Source organism: Lissotriton vulgaris, chromosome 5, assembly GCF_964263255.1.
Source record: "Lissotriton vulgaris chromosome 5, aLisVul1.2, whole genome shotgun sequence".
NCBI lineage: Eukaryota > Metazoa > Chordata > Amphibia > Caudata > Salamandridae > Lissotriton > Lissotriton vulgaris.
Genome location: NC_141693.1, coordinates 1,047,622,164 through 1,047,642,351, shown reverse-complemented (window position 1 = coordinate 1,047,642,351; position 20,188 = coordinate 1,047,622,164). Strand labels below are relative to the sequence as shown.

Sequence of the window (20,188 nt, the reverse complement as noted above, 5' to 3'; positions counted from 1 at the left end):
CAATGCAGTTTGATCTGGAAGCTGTAGTGCCATCAATAGGTTTTTTACACACACTCTATTTCGTATTGGTGAACCTGAAGAGGTCCTAAACCCACATTGAGACCACAATTGCCCAAAATCATTTACCACCCCAAAACCATATTGACTGTCTGTAAATATGGTAACCCTCATCTGTTCTGTAATGCAACACGCCGTAGTGAGTACAATCAATTCTGCCACTTGTGCTGAACTCACTCCTTTCAACCATGATGCTTCAACAACACCCATCACCGTACAAATTGCATATGCAGTCTGCAAGGTACCTTGATTAACTCTCAAGCATGATCCAACCACAAACACATGATCGGATTCAGTTAATGGAGTATCCTGTACATCAGGTCTCGGTTTTGTACCTAATTCAGTCACATCGAGACAATCATGTTCTGCTTTATCCACCACCACTTCACAACTAGGAAGTGGCATCAAAGTAGCTGGATTCAGAGTTGTGCATCTTGTCAGACTCATTTCTGCACCCAAAATCATCTATTCATATTTTGTTGAGCGACTGCTTGTAAGATGCTGTATGCAAATTTGTGTTAAAATTTCAACCAAAAGAGGCATATACACTTTCAATGGATGTCCTATCACAATTGTTTCACTTTGTTCCAAGCTCACCCATGTAGCAGCAACTGCTTTCGAACAGCCAGGTAAGGCAGCCGCTACAGGATCCAATTTGGCTGAATAATATGCCACTAGGCAGCTTGCTGTTCCGTGCATTCGCATTAGAACTGAAAGTGCACAACCATTACGTTCACTGCAAAACAGTGCAAAATTCTTGTTGAATTCGGGCATTCCCAATGCTAGTGCTCGACACAAATTATCTCTTAGTTCAAGAAATGAACTCATGCATTCTTCATCTATATAAACAGGATCTGACACATCTTTGTGTGTCAACCTTTGCAATGGCTTGGCTAACAGTGAAAAATGTGGGATCCACTGCCTGCAATATCCAGCCATTCCCAAGAACTTTCAAACCTAATTTTGTGTACTCTGTGGATTCATTTGAAAAATTGCATTGATCCGATCTAGTGACACTTTTCTGACTCCTTTCTCAATTTTGTCCCAAACAAAAGACCGGTTTTTGACTAAATTGTAACTGCGCTGGTGACACTTTATGCCCACCTACTGTCAAGTGGTTCAGTAAGACAATCATATCAGAAATGCACGCCTCTTTTGTTCCTGATGCAACCAACAAATCGTCAATATACTGCACTAACGCTGAGTTATTAGGCCTTACCAATGACATCGATTTTCTTCAACATCTGATTGCAGATTAAGGGGCTTTCAGTATACCCTGTGGAACTTGGCACCATGCCAGACACGATGTCCAAACCAGAAGCAAATAAATAATGGCTAGCCGTATGCAAGAATTTCAAGAAAAATGCTTGACACTAGTCAATCACTGAAAAACATTCTGCGTCACATGGAATTTGGTACAGAATCACAGCTGGGTTTAGCACTATTGGACAACAAGGTATCACAATCTGATTGATTCTTCGAAGGTCCTGAACTATTCTATATTTCCCATTAGGTTTGCGAATTCCCATGATGGGCGAATTGCATGATCTCCGTAAAATCTCTATTAGAGTACCTTGTTCAATCAACATTTCAATCACAGGATTTACTCCTGCAATTGTCTCAGGACTCATTTTTTAAGCTGGTGTTCTCGGGAATTCTGCATTTGGTTTTACAGTAATCAGAATTAGAGCTACTCCTTTCACCAGACCAATATCTTTTCCTGAAAAATCCCACATACTACACCTCCTGGGTCCCGGCGCCAACTGGTTCTGCTCAAGGCTCGGAGGATGTGGTGCCGTAGGGGTGCAGCCATCCGGGGGTCCCTCCTTCGGACCACGGCGCCTCTGCTTCGCCGCAAACTCCTGCGGGAGTCCCTGTGGTGTCACGGGTGGTCGCCGGTGCTCGGGTCGCATCCCGAGCCCCCTTTGGCCCTTCAGACATGTGGCCATTCTGTCTGAGGGCGAGGTGACGCCTCTACCGCGCCGACAGCTGATGGCTCTAGCGTCGCCACAGGGGTCGGCAGACCCCTCTCGTCCCGTTGGGGGTCGAGGCTGGAGGGAGACTCCTCGTCCCTCCTTGTCCCTTCACGCAGGCAGCTGCCTCGTCTGAGGTAGAGTCGGCCTCTGCGGCGCCACTTAGGTCGGCGGGCCCCTCTCGTCCCCTCGTGGGGCGGGGGACTCCTTGTTGGTCCCCGGGTCCCTCCACGCAGGCGGCTGCCTCGCTGGAGGTCGAGTCGGCCTTGGCGCCACCATGGGGGTCGGCGGACTCATCTCGTCTCTCATGGGTCGAGGCTGGCGGGGGACTCCCTGACGCTCTCCTGGTGCTTCTCGTTCCTCCACGCAGGCGGCTGCCTCGTCGGAGGTAAAGTCAGCGCCGTTCCGGCGCCGTGCCTTGACCACCTTGGCTCCAGCCCGGCCCCGATCCCCTGCGCCGTGTGACGGCGTGTTGGCCTGTCCGGCATCTCCTGTGGTGTTGGTCGACGATGACGCCCTGCTCCAGGTTGCGGACTCTACAGCACCGGACAGGCGTCAGGTCGTGGATTCATCCTCTGATGCCTCCTCTTCCCCAGAGGTTGGGCGCCTACTGGTGTCATCCTCGCCGGAGAAAGGTCGCCGCGTCGTGGCTTTCTCCCCGATGTCATCAAAAGACGGCTCCTTGCCATCGCTGCGGTTTTCGCCGGAGGAACCACAGGTCCCCCACTCTTCGGCACCTCTTTCTCCTTTCCGGGCTTGGCCCTTTCCCGCTCAGTTTGGTTAAGGGGATGGCCGTCTAAGTTTGCAGCCGTCACCCAGGGAGGAGCAGCTTTTTCCGCCGCAGGGCCCTACGGAGGCGGGTGCGGCCTTCGCTCGCACTGTTTCCACGGCTGTGGGAATTTTGCGCATGGGAGATCCGGCTGCCCATTTTCCCGCGGATCATCTTTTGGAGGTTCTTCACCAGGGCTCTGATGGGAGGGAGCTGCTGCTCCCCTTTGAAGGTTCGCTCCATTCTTTTCTGATGGGGACTTGGGGGTGCCCCGCCACGGGGGACCCGGTGCCCCAACAACTTCTGCAACCTTCTGGTCTTCCTGGGTGCCCCTGGCTGCTCTTCCTTGCCTCTCCCTGTCTCCTTGGAGCCTCTTGGTTCATCTTCTTCTTCCTTGCCTTGGCCTTGGATGGCGGTTCATTAGCCCTGTAAGGACGTGGGGTGCTTCGGCCTCGCCTTGCCTTGTTTCCTCCGTTCAGTGTGAATGGGCTTCTTCTTTCTCCTTTTCTTCTTCCCCGCCCCCTGTGGGATCGGTGGCGTTCTGCTATGGGGGTTCCCCTTGTCTGCGGGGACGCGACTCCTCGCCTTGCCCGTTGGACTGGTTCCCTGTGGGGCACTCTGTTATGTCCAGGCCGGTGGGGCTCTTCGCAGGCCCTCCTTCCCCGTGGTTATGGCTAGGGTATCTATTCTACGTTAAGGAATCTGCGGCTAGTAGACTCTATCAGATGTATGAGTTACTTACCTTTAGTAACAATGTATCTGGTAGAGAAGATTCTAGCTGCAGATTCCTTCACGGCCCGCCCTTCCTCCCCGTTCTGCGAGGCCCTTTGGCTTGGTCTTCAGCACTCGCCTCCCGGTGGATGGCTATGTCTTCTGTGAGTGCATTCTTTTGTTCCTTGACAAGTTGATTTGTCTTATTTCTTGTTCCTTTTCTCCTCTTTGGCACTTTGGAGGATGGGTCTATAGGTACTCTTGTGCCCCTCTGCTCGCTCCAGGGTTGAGGCTTGTCTTTACTCTCGTCCCTTCCCTTCCCTCCCTCTTTGTGACTAAGGGTCGTGGCCCCTCTGCTAACCTCTGGGTTGTGGTCATCTGGCCGTGCCTTTGCCCTTCATTCCCTTGGGGGGTTGTCTCCCTCTGTGCTGGGGTTGCCTTGGAGGTTTGTTGTTCCCTGTTTGTCTTGGACCTAGTTCCCCTTCGTTGTTCTTGGTTGGGGTTATTGTCCTGCTACATGTTGTCATGACATTTTGCATATGTTCCTTGTCTCAAGGGATGAACTGTCTACATGCTGGCAGGGTGGCTGCTCAGGGATGTTCTCTGTTATTTATTCTTTTCCCTGCCTTTGGGTGCTGCAGTGTTGGCACTGCTCCTTATGGTGTTGTTTGTCACCATTCCTTTTTCTGCTCTTTCGCACACAGGTTCCCATAATCCCATAGTTTGTCTAATGGATCTAATGGATCTGCGTTGTGACGCGGAAAAGTTCTCCGAAGAAAACTGACGTAGGCGAGCTGGGTGGGACTTTTGTGACCTCGCTGACGTCACGTACGCGGACGACGCCTGGGCAGAGTCGCGTGATGCCGTCCCCACGGCGCGCAGGGATGCTGGGCAAAAATAATAGTTTCCGGATCCAGTCTCACGCCTGGGGATAATTCTATGTTAAGGAATCTGCGGCTAAAATCATCTCTACCAGATACATCATTACCGAAGGTAAGTAACTCGTACTTCACAAATCATGACAGTTCAGAGCAAAAACATCACAAATCAATACCTGTGGAAAGATGAGACGAATTGCATTTACAATATGCAATTTTATAATCGTATGAACCAAAGAATCCGTTGTAGTTTTATCAGGACCAGATTTGAGAATGGACCCAGCATGACGCTAGAACACAGCGTACAAAAGCCTAAGTCAATAACCCTTCAGCCGAAAGGTTTTGGTCTGCTTAACTTCACCAGCCCGTAAAGTGCAGGGAAAATCAGGAGAGTTCAGTTCATGGAAATTGAAGTTCAGACTGACAGCATGACAGGCCCAGGATTTGCAAGGAAACTAGCTGTGCATGTCCTTTTCCCACAGGGCAATTATACCACAAAATGTTCAGTTTCTCAGACAAAGTAACTTTTGTACTGTTTGCATGGTTTCTATTGGTCAAAATTCATGGTGCGATCGTGGTATTATCGTTCTGTAATCCAAGTCGTCCGGAACTCACACACCTTTGTGTAGTGTTCAATGTTTGTTAGGAATGTACAATATCACTCCCACTCAGAAATAGAAAAATACACTTATAACTTAACATGTCCACTCCACACGCTCTCCACTGAGCTTGCAACAAAGTTGATACAGATTTTTTGTTACAGAGAAAATGTCCCTTATTCAAACTGTAGGAAAGAAACTTCAGCAATATTAGTGGTAGCTAATGTACAATCAAGTCAGCATTTTCTTGTCTATTTGAAGGAAATAATGAAGGACAAAATACATTTTTGAGGCCTGCAGTGGAAAACCACTAAATCATCAATTTCTAATGAATAACACACTAATATTGAATTCATTTTAGAGAAATAAAGATGCATAAAATTAATACAAGAACACCATTTCATTATATGTATAAGCTTTATTTGATTTTAAATAATTCATTAATAAACGAGCAAGCACTTTCTCTTGGATTTACAAATGGGAGAAAATATAAGCAGAAACTATTTTACTTAAACATTTTCAAAACCATATTTTGCTAAATACTACAAACTACATTCTTACTTTTGCATATTATTGTCATAGCACATTAGTAGGCGTCGCTCTGTAATGAATGACTTAACCTCAAACCAGTTTGAGACAATTCTGCATGCTTTTACGATGCAGTTTCAAACTTTCACATATTTCATGAGACACTCTGTTAGTCATATTTCTTAAGTATGTATTAGTATCACACCCAATGACCAATAATCAGGAATTGGTCGAGCAAAATATTCTTAAATCTCGCTCCATCACCTTCGAGGTCAGTATTGGTTCAAGCGGGTCACGTTTCCTCTGGTTAACCAGGGTAGGTGCGTAAGTGAGGAATGTGATCCAGGTGATCCTCATGGCTGGGCCCTGCCTCTCATTTTGGTTCTTTCAGATTCTGGCCATATAGGAAATAGGGTTCTGGGGCAATCAGACATCTCCCAGCTTGCTGCGTGCCCAGCATGTTCATTTTTGCCCTCTGTACGGGTCTGTGTCCATGTTTGTTCTTACAACCAACCTGCAGAAAAGCGTTGTTGGTGCAGAGAAGCGTTGGGCATCTAACCCGAGGCAATTATTTTGGCATACATAATAAGCAGGACCTTCACCTTGCCTACACCCCAGTTTCAAGAGAATTTATACGACTCAAGGCCCTAGCCGAATCCATTGCTTGCACATAGTTTGCAGAAGCCCCCGCTGCCAGACTGTGTGGCCTTAAGCATTTTAAGCAAAAGCTCAGTTTCTCTCCCGCACACCTGCAGTCTCACACTCACTGCGACATACAAAAACATTCAGACACACACCTGCACCAGGACGCAGCAGGAGTTCAAAGCTTGGCTCGTTTGGGTTAGAGAATGCAAGAGCTCCTCGAGCTGAGCCAGATGTCCCGTCTGAGCCTTTGTGATCCTTCACCATGATACAGCTACGATTGTTTTTCCCCCAACATTCTTTCATTAGGCATATACAAGACCGCAAGCTCCCTTTGGGGAATAGCTCAGTGGGAAAATATTTTTTGGGGCTTGGGGAGTGTTCAGTAGGTCCCATTCACATAGACTCTGTGCCTAAAAAGAACTTTAATCTACATTTTTCCTCCTGCTAGGTATTAAAAATGGGTGTTCTTTTAAGTCGATCTGTTAGCTTCAGCATTATGGGTTGTGACATAGTTTTATCTCCGAGTTTTCTATCATGATTGGTTTTACTACCTCCCGTTATTGGGAATATAATTGATATTCTATCCATTGTTGCAGAATGTCAAAGAATCTCTAATGAAGGAGAAGTGACCGTTACCTACATTCCTAGTTCTCAATCATCAATATTTTCTTTGAATTCATAAACAACTCGCCATCTTCCTGGGGGATGAAGCCACCGTGAAAAAATCCGAATTTAAGAATCAAGTTCTATCCTGCCAGTATGGGCTGCCAAAATAATAGGTCTCTTTCCCCTTCCCTAATATTTCTTAAATTAATTTCTCTAAAATACAGATGTATAGTTTCAAAACTGCAAGATAAAAGAAAATATTCTTTAGCTGTGCAGTATACTTACACTCTTATAAAAGCTTTGCGTAATCATTCACTATGGCAGAGTTCCAGGAAGACCTACTCATGATGGTTGGCAGGGAAGAAACATGTGCTCCTTCACAAGCGATTTGAATAAAGACGGTGCTTAGCTCACTTTGTCATCACTTTCAGGCTTGTTTCATGCTGGCCAGTCTGTTCCTGCCAGCTGACATTTCGATGACAATGGGCTCATATATAAGGAGATCTTGAACTGATCCAGGCACCCCAAGAAATGCGGGGTACCAAAGAGCGACTGCTTGTCCATGAGGCCCATCATTCATTTTTTCTTCAGGCTGTATGAGTATAATCATTGTCACTCAAATTTTTGCTGTGCTGTAAAGATGGATTTTTTTTTTTCCAGGGAAAGCTGCACGATTACTGGGAGCCGTGCTTTGAAAGCCAGTCCCCAACCAGTAAAGGGGTGGATCAGGCTACAAAGGCAGCTGAAACTTTTCCTTTAACGGAGGACATTGAAGAAATGGCCCAGGATACCAAATCTATATAGAGGAGGACAGATCAGCATAGCAGGAATGAGTCTCAAGATGTCGGTCTTCATTTAAAAGACTTAAAACCATTTCTCTGTACTCTAAAAGATGTTAAGTCACCCAATTTTCATGCTCACATGCAGTTATGATTGTGCATAAAAATGCGTGCATCCTAATGCCGTCTGGCATGTTTGTCACTTTATTTTTCGAACTCTTTCCATTGTTACACCTCTTTGTTTATTTTAAATAAGTGTATTTTGTTGTCTTGTGTTGGTTTTGTTGTACCTCCTCAGCCTACAGTGTAAGTTGAGTGGAGGTTGTTGCACTGATATAGATGCATGTTATGCTGCTCAGCATGCTTTCATTTAGCACCCGTTTGGAATGTTTTAAGGAGTGTAGAGCTGGGCCTATGTGCAACTCTTGGTCTTTTGCTGAAATGATGAGGCTGGAGGAACACGGTGTCTCTGAAAAGATGAAGCACTTTGAGAAGAGTAGTGTTGTTTAACTACTAGCCGGCAATACACACTGGTTTTGCCTGTTAGTATCAAAACATTCTGCTGTTGGCAAAAATGACTGTACTGGAACTGTTGTAGGAATGGAAGGCGAAAGAGACGATTCTAAAATAATAGTTTTCTGTAAGTAAATGTTTTGAAAGGGGTTTCCCAAAGTAGTTGGGTTCAATGGTGGCAAAAAGTTTTCACTTTTTTAATATGATACTCAAAATGTTTGGGTTAAATGGGGACGGAAAATTAACACTTCTCAAATATGGTGCTCAAAATATTTGGATTTAATGGTAAAGAAAAATCCCCACTTCTCAAATATATTTTTTTGTTAGTAGAGTATGGTTGACTGTTTCTCGTTCCAATAAAAGGCATGGGGTGACGTTTGTGTGTGAGTGCTTGGAATGGAAAAGTAAAAATGTTAGTGTTTTCTTTCCCAGAGACCAGTTCCCTACTGACTGCTCATTTACAGTCCAGGAGAAATGTGATTTTGTGTGAAAAAGTCTAGTAACCGGACTACTGCAGGTTTTTCAGACAAAACCACAGTAAGAGTCAAGTGGTAATTTCACGTTTGATGTTGTATTAATGTCTCACTGTGCACTTGGCTTTCAAAAATCCATAAACGTTAGCACCGACAAAAGGCGGTGGTAACAGTGGATAAAAATGTGTAATAATATACATACCCTGTTTCTGCATTGTATTACTAGTTTCCTCCCGAACGGCCAGTGGATCACTCGTATACCTATTCTTATTTCCCCCCCCCTACTCCCCTTATTCAGTGACTAAGATTTTACTTAGGTTAATTGAATTTGCAAAGCTCCAATTTTGAAGGAAACTTTTTTTTGCTGTAGAGTGACAGTCTTGAAGGCAATACGCTGGGAAATGTTCTGAGATGTCAGCGCCTGGTGAAAGAAGAGTATTATTTCCTAACTTAATTGTCTCCCAAGTTCTTTAGATTTACAAAGAGAGGCTTATATCACACGCCTCATGCTTATTCATTGAAAGCATTGAAATTTATATCCTCTTCTGGACTTTGTACCAGGTTAGTCTTTAGAGACTACTGTGTGACTATGTACATCATAAATGGAATATCTTTCATGGTTTGGACTGTTAGTGGAACACAGTACTGTCACGCACACGTTATCTCTTTACATTCTGTTACTCTCTTTAAAAGTTGAGAGAACCATAGCATATGCACAAGTTCATTTACATACTGTTCAGGCAAAATTAGATTTGGAATTTCCAATATGTATATGTGGTGTTGCTTCTCTGCAGAAAAGTCCCCAATACGATCTATAGCACTTTGCATGTGTGTATGAAACCAGGCAACTGATGCTAATCTATAGTGGATTATTCAGGCGGGAAAATATGGGAAGAAAACCTGCAGCAGTTCTCCTTAGTTTTATTATTTAAAAATATTTCTGTTGAACTTTTCTGTATAGCATTGCATGATTTTGGGCGGTTAGTTGCTAATGTTGAATGCCATTTTCTAATTGGTCACAATTGTACAATGGATGCTTGATTTGTTACCCAAAACGTTTTCAAAGGAAAATAGTCATACACTTGGCAGCAGAAAGAGGAAAAAATTTGTGTTTTTCTGTGGAGGCATACAGACCACAAGGCAGGGAGATCTCATGCTGCCTCTATTTAAAAATTATTTTGCGTTGACAGAAGAATTTGTTAAATGCCTGCAAAAGTGTGTGTATGGATGTTCGCATTGCTACTGGTTTTATTGTTTCATTCCAGTTTTGAAAAGAAATACTCAGGTGATTAAAATATAAGTAATTGTGCCATCTAGTAATTTTCATTCTTTTCCTCACTACTCTTGTTTCTCCATATGTTATATTGAGGTCGGGAATTATAAAAGGATGATTTGACTAATGAGTGATTGACGAAGGTTAACCTGCTACTTTCAATATTCTAGTTTTTAATTGTTGCTGACATTGTAAAAAAAATGGCTTAATATACTGATTTTGTTTTTTACTGTAATTAAAAAGTAATTGTGGAATTTCTATATTTTCATACCTTGTTAAACCAGAAATTAAATTGTTTTTACAATTTTGGTTTTGTTCATTTACCTTTTTGTATCAAAGTTGAAAAAAGAAATTGAAACTCCTGCTTTTGAATGGAAGTTTGAATATAAATTCACTTTGCTGTGTCTTTTTTAATATCATTTCTTAAAGTCACTTTTCTATGTTTTATATAATTTTGAACCAAAATTAAAATCTTTCTATTTTCTTTGCGTATTTGTCACATTTATTGGGTACATGGTAAACGTGCAAAACTAACATTAAAATAACTGTTAGAAATGGGATTCCTGGTTGGCTGGGGTATGCACCCGGGCTAGGCCGAAACCACCACTCTAGTAAGGGTTAGTTAGATACACACTAAAAGATAACCTGTGCTCACCCTCTGGTAGCTTGGTGCAGAGTAGTCCGGCTTATCTAAAGAGGCAATGTGTAAAGTATTTCTGCAACACACACACACAGTAACACAAAGAATACACCACAAACAGCCTCCACACATGTTTAGAAAAATGGATTATTATATTCTGAACAGAACAAGACCAAAGCAACAAAATATCTATAGAAGTTGAGATATGGAATTTTAAAGGAATATGTAGAGTAAAGTGCTTAAAAGTAAGTAGTGCTAAAAGTTACTTTCAGGAGGCGCTGGACCGGGGCAAAGTCTAAGTTTGGACCAACAGTGATGGAGTGACGGCCGCCTAATGGATCTATGTAGGCTCTGGTGAACAAAGTACCTTTCCTGATCGCAATCAGTGAGATGCAAAGATATTGAGGCTTGCAAGTGCAGGATGTGTCGATCTTCTCCACACAGTGAAGGCAATGCATCAGTTCCGAAGACGGGTGCTGGTGTTGAGCGATCCTCAACATTCTGGCATGCAGTCGAGGATATGGTTCAAACTCCTCAAGCAGCAGTGATACGCCGTCCGATGTGTCGATATCTGTAGGTAAAGCGCTAGTTCCGATGCAATGTCCCGATTTTACTCCTGCAACTGGATCAGTGTGCCAGTTCTGCTATACGCTGACAGGAGATGCGTTGAAATCCAGGTTGCCGGTATCTGGGCCACTTTAAGTGAGCAGGGCACAGGAGCAGGGCTAGCGACTTTGATATCCCAGAGTCTCAAGCATCAGGAGGCAAGCCAACAAGCCCTTGAAGATCACTTGGAGTGAAGGCAGATTCTAGCTCTCCTTCAGCAGTCCGAGGGCAGAAGGGCAACAAACAGAAAAGCAAGCCTTTCGTTCAGTAGCCCAGCTGCCTCCTTTAAGCAGCACAACAGTTCTTCTGGCAGAGCTTTAATTACAAGTCTATTCGTGTCTGATTTTAGGGGGTCAAAGATCCAGTACTTAAACCCAAAAGTGCCTTTGATGTGGGGGTGACTTCAAAGCAACTGTCTGAAATGCACAACTGTCCCTTTCAACCCAGTCCTGTCTGTTGGGCTATCTGGGGGAGGAGAGGGGGGGGGGGACAGTCCTTAGTATGAAGGCAGGGCACTGCCTATTCAAGTGAAGTTAGCGCTTCCCACCCTGCCTGGGCAAGCCCATCAGAATGAAGATGTATGTAATGAGTACTCAGACACCCCTATCCTTCCTGTGTTGTGGCTGTATAGGGGAATACACAGTGTAGCTGTCACCCAGTCCAGATGTGTATTGGAGACAGGCTGCAAAGCACACAGAGTTCAGAGAGAAATCTACACTTTCCGAAAGTGGCATTTCTAAACAAACTTCACTGGTAAGTAGGATTTAGCATTACCATTTCAAACATATAGCATATGAAAAATCTACTACCCTCTGATCAGAAATTACAGCTAAAAGGGTATTAAGGAATTCCCAATGTTAGCCTATGAGAGGAGTAGGCCTCACAGTAGTGAAACACTAAATTAGGTGTTTTTCACTAGTAGGACATGTAAAAAAAAAATGAAGGTACATGTCCTACCTTTTACTTACATTGCACCCTACACTTAGGGTTACTTGGGGTCCATCGCAGGGGTGACTTCTATGTAATAAAAGTGGAGTTTAGGGCTGGGCAAGTTGTTTTAAATTCCAAGTCTGAGTGGCAGGAAACAGCACACAGAGGCACTGTAGTGTCAGGCCTGAGGCAGGTTTGAAAGGCCACTTCTAGGGGTAGCACAATCAGTGCAGCAGCCCCACTAATAGCATTTAATTTACATGCCCTGGGTATATACTATACCACTTTACAAGGGACTTATAAGTAAATCAAATATGCCAATCAAGTGTAGACCAATTATACCATGTTTAGAGGAAAGAGCACATGCATTTTAGCCTTGGTCAGTGTTAGTAAAGTGCCTTGAGTCCTAACGCCAACAAAAAGGTCAGAAAAATAGGCATAAGAAGGCAAAAAGTTTGGGGTGACCCTTCAGAGAGGGCCATTTTCCAACAATAACTTTACCGTTTTTTAGCAGCATTTGATCTTTCATATTTTCACATGCCTGAATCATTGCCTATGGTCGAGCTGGGAGTCCCCGGTAATTTAAAAATAACAGCAGTTTGAAAAGGCTGTCAACAGTGCCAATTTAGTGACACATCTTATCTGAAAAGATTCTGATATCAGCCAGTAATGTGATTGTACTGAATTCCACTTACTGCAATGGCCACCAACCCTCAGATTCTACCACAACTATTGTACGAGAAAGTCCCAGTACACAACTCAGCTCTTCAGCCTTTCATATTATGTGCAGTACTTTATAGTCTAATCTTCACTGGATAATGGGGAGTGGTTTGGACGCCAAGAGGAATGGCGGCCTCGTGAGTTCCTCCTCCCGTGGTAGAGGTCTATGCACAGATTTGGGACACCTTTTGCCAATCCGACTGCGACAAAATTGCAAGAATCGAGTGTCGGAATGTAAGGGGAACAAGCAAAAGCAACAAACTCCTCTGGAGGTGGTCGCGAGGAAAAGTTACAGCTGTTTCCTTTGAGTGCCTGAGGCGGAGTAAGAGTCACCGCGCGGCTGCTGGGACAGAAGATGACCGGAGTTGAGAGCAGTATGGTCACTGAATAGCCGAGAAAGACCTGAGTTCCAGCGAGTGGTGTAAGGGAAAGAATGGTCTTCACATGAGCGGCGGACTGTGAGTACAATTTGTTCGCATAGCGGCATAATACCGCAAGAAGACCCCATGTGCGACCCACTATGGTTCCGAGCCTCAAACGATACATTTTCAAAGACTGGCCATAGACTTTCCACATTGGATGTGTGCCTAATGCCACACTGGTTGTATTATGCCCACATCTGTTGTTCTGCAGAGCAAAAGCGTAGGCCCACACACAAGGCACCAGCACCTAACTAACCTAACCAACATGGCGGACTGAGACTCTGCTACCGAGCATTGCGGTCGATTTGTCATGGCGGCTGTGCAGATTTAGTGCTATTAATGTTACACAGAAGCTGCAGTATGGGAAATATTAATAATATCCTACAGTACTGATTATAACACATCCCGGTATCCCAGCAGTAAACACGTCTATGCAAGGGGTTTAAATATTCCTAAAATGGCGGCGAGAGACACATAGGGCAGAAGTAAGGCTCAAATCTGCCACTCAGCCATACTTTCACGGTCTGCCTAACCAACAACAAGGAAGAGTCACTAAAAAGCACCCTGCCTGCATCCGTAGGAATGTAAAACGGGCCGTTCATTGATAGCGCCTGCAATCTGCCTCAGAACAATGCATGAATACACTGTCTGCTTTAAAATGGCGGCGCGGACAAACTGAATCACGAACAATTTACGGAAAACGCCTCTGCCATACTTGTATGTACAACCAGCAGCTGATCTATCTCAGATCCATTCACTGTCAATATTGTTAGCGCCTCACTGAAAGCACCCTGCCTGCTTCGGCAGTAATGGAAATCGTGGCCGTTCATTGGTAGCGCCTGCATTCTGCCACAGAATAGCGTGTATATGTATGGTCTGATCTACAATGGCGGCGCTGACAAGCCGACTTTGATCAGAGTCATTGATAGCGCCTCTGCCACACTTTTGCGGATTGCCTTACCAGCCACACCGATGTTTGAATGTGTGCACCCAGCCTATATCAGAAGTATGGTCAATTAAGCGCATGCCCATATATGCACAACCAGCATACAGCGCTAGCATAACCTCACCGCGGCTTATCTACATCCATTGATAAGGATTAACTCGACGCAGTGCGAGACTCTCACGCCAGCCTTTCACGGGCTGCTCAACCAGTCACACTAAAGCCTCATTGAAGCCTCACTGATAGATCTGAAGCACCCTGGCAGCATTTGAAAACAGGGTCATCATTGATTTCAGCCCCATAATAGCGTCTCACAATGAGTTTTTGTGCATTGATGATGTGTCTTAAAATGGTGGCGCACGCATAATGGAAACATCGGGTCTCATAATTGGAGGCTAAATTGCATGCAGGGGCACTTCGAGGAGCAACGTGATCAGCAAGTAAGGGCCATACAATTCATATAATTTGTCATCGCTGCTACACGTACCTACACTCATAGTGGCTACCTGAGAGGTCACGAGCTAAGGTCAATTATGGAGAACAAGGATCTAACGAAGGGCCTGAAAAGGGTTAAATCTGACCACTCAAACCCGAACTCACCTAACAAAGGGAAAAAGGGCAATCTGGATCCGATTGATATGATACTAAGCAGACTGGATGAAGTCAGTGATCTGGCTAAATCGACTAAAGAAGAAGTGGTAGCAATTAGGCAGGACATAAGGGACACCAATGCCAGACTGGATGTAACAGAGTCAAGGATCAGTAGACTAGAAGATACGGAAGTCAAAACATGTGGCGCTCTCAAGCGCCTAACCATAGCCTCAGACCAGGTAACGCGGAAACTTGCTGAGTTGGAGGACAGAAATCGAATGGGGAACCTACGCATTTTTGGAATTCCGGAGGGGTCTGAAGATCAACAAGGTTCCTGTGTGCAATTTCTAGAAACCGGGTTCACTCAGGCAACTAACATGACCTTCCATCAACCCTTGGAATTCGACAGGGCGCACAGAGTGCCGGGCAGGATCACCAAGAGCCAAAAAGAGCCTAGGCCCATTGTCTGCAAACCACTTCGCTACCAGCACGTGGAACAGATTCTCGACTTCGTCCGGAAGCACAATCATATCCTTTGGAAGAATGCTAAAATATACATATCACATGACTACAGTAAAGAGACGGTGGAGGTTAGGAAGGCATTTCTGGCGCTCCGCCCACAACTGAAGACGATGGGCTACAAGTATGGCTTTGTAGGGCCAGCAAAATATCGAGTGATCATCCAGGGATCTTCACGCATTTTTTCTGATCCAATGAAGCATAAACGCATGCTGGATGGTCCAGAAGAGTTAGACATGGACATTAACAACTCCGGCAACATGGCTTCCTCGGCTTCAGGTTACAAATGAGTATCCTTTGCCTAAACATTGCATATGTGTCATTCTTCCTTTATCATTTGGTTATTGGCCTCCACTGGTTAATCTTTTCATGGTCGTGCCGCAATCGCTATTACGCGACTAAACTGCCAATATGTTCACTTTGACGCCTTTTCGTCATGGTGGTGTTTTCTTTGACACTCATTGATGCTCATTGACCTTTTGAGGTGCTCATTATTACTGTTTAGGCTCGAGTGGCCTTGCCTTTAATGCTCCTGCTTTAGTTGGGTAATAAAATGCCAGTGTCATTTCTTGTCAACTACTGTGATCAATGGACTATGAGTTGTAAGCAACCACTGCAACTACTGCTTTGAGGTCACAGATATTGTTTAGAAGTTGATATCCTTGCCATGGCTTATTGCAGAATGTTACCACTAATTGTCTGCGATGATGGGCTTGTATTAAGTCAATGATTTAGGAAAGAGTTATGAGGGCAAGATCTATAAAGTGCATGCATTATCTGGTACAAATGTAAAAACAACAGTTGATGGACAGAATGCAGAACAATGCCATACATTCACCCCAGTACAGAGATCTGGGCCTAAATCCATCGTTTTTATGCACTCCACACCACCCCAGGTTAGACATGGCCATATGCAAATCAGCCTTGACCCTGTGCCTCATGGGAACAGTCCAGCCCGAACTGCCAAACCATGTCTTTCCTGGACCGGAATCAAGCATCCTAGGACCGGTTTCTGGCTATCAGCCGTCATCAGCCAGGATAGCTTGACTCCAGTGGTGTGGAGAGTATGGGACTCACGTCTGAGCATACCCATCCCACTCGGGGTGACATATGTAAAAACAACGTCCATCACCACCCCCTTTTGTACTGTTATCTGGTACAAAGGTACCCTACCTGGATGCACGTGCATTTGGGATTCTGATGTTGGTACGCGTTTAATGTATTAATCAGCAATGTTTTAATCAGCAACAGTTTACACGCTTGCTGTAATAGTTCAAATGTTCCAAAGTTGCTATATTGGTGTACAACCACGGGGAGGAAACGTTGCAATTTCTCTCTAGTCACCATGCCTACTATTCACAGTTGGGGTGGGGGGATGAAGGGATTGAGGGATGGGATGTATGTTATGTGTAATATGGTTTTGCTTTCTTTTCTTCTTTTTCTTTCTGTTACTCACTCTGTGCTTGTACGGTCTCAAATGAATAGATGCACGATAGACAGATTCTCGATGTCCCTTTAGGCCGCATAAATCACAAAGCGTTCCTCAATATGTGCCAGCGCTTTCAACTTGTGGACGCGTGGAGATTGCAAAACCCTACGGATGGGGATTATACTTTCTATTCCTCACCACATGACTCGTACTCCCGCATCGACTACATCCTCATATCACAAAATGGTGTTCCTAGGATAGTTGACACATCCATAGCACCGAGAGTTATGTCTGATCACTCCTGTATTTTCCTATCAGCAACGTGAAACCCTCTTCTCGTAACACGTTGTGGCGCCTGAACTTATGAAATACTAGACAAGGAACAGCATTGGGTCGCTATACAGTCTGCTGTCACTTCCTATTTACAAGACAACAAAGAGGGAGACACTTCTGATCTTATACGGTGGGAGGCCCTGAAAAGTACCATTAGGGGGGTGTGGATTAAAATTAGGTCTGCAATGAACAAAGATTACAACGGAAAATTAGAGGCTTTGGAGAGTGAAATTTTGGCCCTAGAGAGTAAACACCAGAAAAACAGGGATGACATGACCTTAAATGCTCTGGCTAATAAAAAATATGAATATAACAAGATAGTTAGTGAAAGGGCGGGAGTATGGCTAGATAACAGAAGGAGGTTCAAACTCTGAGTCAAATAAAGCTGGTAAGAGCCCGTCCTCGTTTCTGAAGTTTAAGGTTCAGAAGAACACTATTAATGTCATCAAAGATGCTTCAGGGGTTGCCCACTCGGAACCAGATAAAATAGCGGAGGTCTTTAAGGACTTTTATTAAACCCTTTACGCGAAAAATAAATCAGTAGAGGAGGAAAAGATTCAAGGTTACTTAGATGAGTGTGATCTCCCTAAGCTCTCCACTACCGATCAGCTTAATATTAATGCTCCTATCACTGCCATAGAAATAGAGCAAGCAATCAAAGCTCTGAAGACCGGGAAGGCTCCAGGACCTGACGGGTTTACATCTAAATTTTATAAATCCTTTCCGTCATTATTGGTTGAACATCTCCTGCATCTCTTCCGAGAAATAAATGACTCAGGCGAAGTTAAAGGTACTATGTCAGAGGCCATAATTGCAGTGCTCCCTAAAGAGGGGAAAGATCCGGCTCTTCCAAAAAATTATAGACCCATCTCCCTAATTAACCTTGACTGTAAGATCCTAGCCATGATTCTCTCTGCTCGCCTTCAGAAGGTACTTCCACAGTTAATCCATCCATCTCAAGCAGGATTCCTTAAAAATAGACTGTCTAGTGACAATACGAGGATACTTGCGCATGTACTGGAAAAAGCGAAACTCCTAAACACACCCACTGCAGCAATAACATTAGATGCCGAGAAGGCCTTCGAAAGGTCGACTGGTTCTTCCTAAAAGCAGTCTTGCGCAAGTTCAATTTGGGTGATACGTTCACGAAACTAGTAATGTCCCTCTATTTCTGTCCCTCAGCGAAGGTAAGGGCAGGTGGCTCCTTCTCCTCCTCCTTCTGCTTACAACAAGGACAAAGACAAGGGTGCCCCCTATCTCCCTCTTTGTTTCTATTAGCAATTGAGCCATTCCTGTACCACATACGACATAATGACGATATCGCCGGCATTCCGTTTGAGGGGTGTACCGTAAAGCTGACCGCATATGCAGACGACGTACTAATTATGTCAGAAAGGGCAGGTGAGGCCATTCCCGCACTGATGGCTAATATTGAAGAGTTTTCCCATGTCTCAGGCTACAAGCTGAATAAGGATAAGACTGAGGTCAAACTCCTGAATAGTGTAGGAAGCAAAGATATCCTCGATGACTCTGGTCTAACCTGGCAACCAAAATGTTTTAAGTATCTGGGGTTAGACTTCGATAAGGACCTGATCACCACCCTGAAAATAAACGAAGAACTAACCTTAAAAAAGATCTCCACATTACTAGAAGGGTGGTCTCCCAAGTTCCTCTCCTGGTGGGGTAGGGCAGAAATACTCAAAATGATGTCCACTCCGCTAGTAAATTATCTGGCTAGCATGCTACCCATGACGTTCTCGGACGACTTTATCCACAAAGTAGATAAGCTGTTTGGCGGTTTCCTGTGGCGGGGTAAGAAAGCCAGGATATCACTGAAAAAGTTGCAACTAGCAAAAGATAAAGGCGGCCTGGGGCTTCCTTCGTTCAGGAACTACCAAACAGCCTTCCTTTGTAAACAGGGAGCACAGTGGTTGTTAAAATCCCCGTCCTATGTTCCATTGTGGATTAACATTGAGGAATCTATTATTGGTCACGCCCCTCTTGCATCCCTGCTCACCATGGACCTGTCGCACCTGCCTCACTCTAAATATATCATGCTAAATACCAAGCGGGTCTTGCTGAGACTTGATCAGACGCACAAAACTAATTTGATATTTAAAAAATCAACCTTCATGTCCCTGTGGAGGAACCCCTACTTTAAACATAATGGCACATCTCTTTATTGGGACTCATGGTCCAAGAAAGGCATTAACTTAGCAATGAACCTCTATGATGGTACACCCCCACTCCTATTCTCGACCCTGCAGGAAAGACACGACCTCTCTCAAATGGACTTCTACGAGTTTCTGAAGTTGAAGGCCATCCTTTCAGCCCGCAACTTTGCCCCTCATGTACTGTGGCTAGTGTCCCATCTCCCAAGTCTTATATCCGCAGGCCACTTTGTTTCCAAAGTGTATAAACTGCTACTGCCCTTGCCTAGGAAATCCCATAGACAGAACTTAAGTGGGAGGCGGAACCCAACTCAACCGGAATAGAGTTTGACTGGGACATAATACAGAGTACTGCACTGACTCACAAGGTATCACCCATCCTCTTTCAGACAAAGTACATGCTCTTAAATAGGGCGTTTTGGACCCCTGAAAAACTCTTTAAATGTCACCTGAGGGAAATACCCACATGTTGGAACTGTAAGTCAGGAACTGGTGATCTCGCACACAAGCTCTTCAACTGCCCCTCCCTTGAGACCTATTGGGGGAAGGTTTTTGATTGCATTCATCATGTCTTTAAAATACGTCCTGCGAAGGAATTTGTCTATGTCATTCTGGGTGCACTGGACCCACAGTTGCCGACCACACAAGACCGCCAACTCTTAGATTTGATGTTAACTCTGGCCTGTAAGGTGATCCTGTGCAAATGGAAGAATGCAACAGAGATCAATTTTAAAATTTGGCAAGAATGGCTCTCATTCTTGAGGCACTGATAACCCGGTGCTACAAACGGCAACATGGCGCCCGTCCAAAAAGAAAATTTGGAAGTCGCTGGACATGTCTTCCTTCCACTTTGACCCACCGTGAGATAATGTCTGCTGACATACATTTCGATTACTGCCCATTCCAGGGCCAGGTCTTATGCTCGGTGGCTCAAAATATTGTGTATTTGTACCTTTTGCTGACTCTATTTGATGCATCTATGTATTCTGTATGTACCCGCATGTCGACTATGCAAGCATTATGTGATTTTCCTTTTAAGATTTGTGTATTGTCCCTAAACATCATCATTGAGCTCATTTG

General features: G+C 44.5%; 1 protein-coding gene across 3 annotated transcripts in view; it reads left to right on the top strand.

The window, feature by feature from the left end:
- Nucleotides 1-10,288, top strand: part of SLF2 (SMC5/6 complex localization factor 2) — a 404,246-nt gene extending 393,958 nt beyond the window's left edge. For all 3 annotated transcript variants that reach the window (XM_086922683.1, XM_086922686.1, XM_086922685.1), the window contains one exon: nt 7,427-10,288. In XM_086922683.1, coding sequence (XP_086778809.1) covers nt 7,427-7,570 — 144 coding nt within the window. In that variant the 3' untranslated portion in view covers nt 7,571-10,288. The remainder of the gene's footprint in view (nt 1-7,426) is intronic.
- The last annotated feature ends 9,900 nt before the right edge of the window (nt 10,289-20,188 follow it).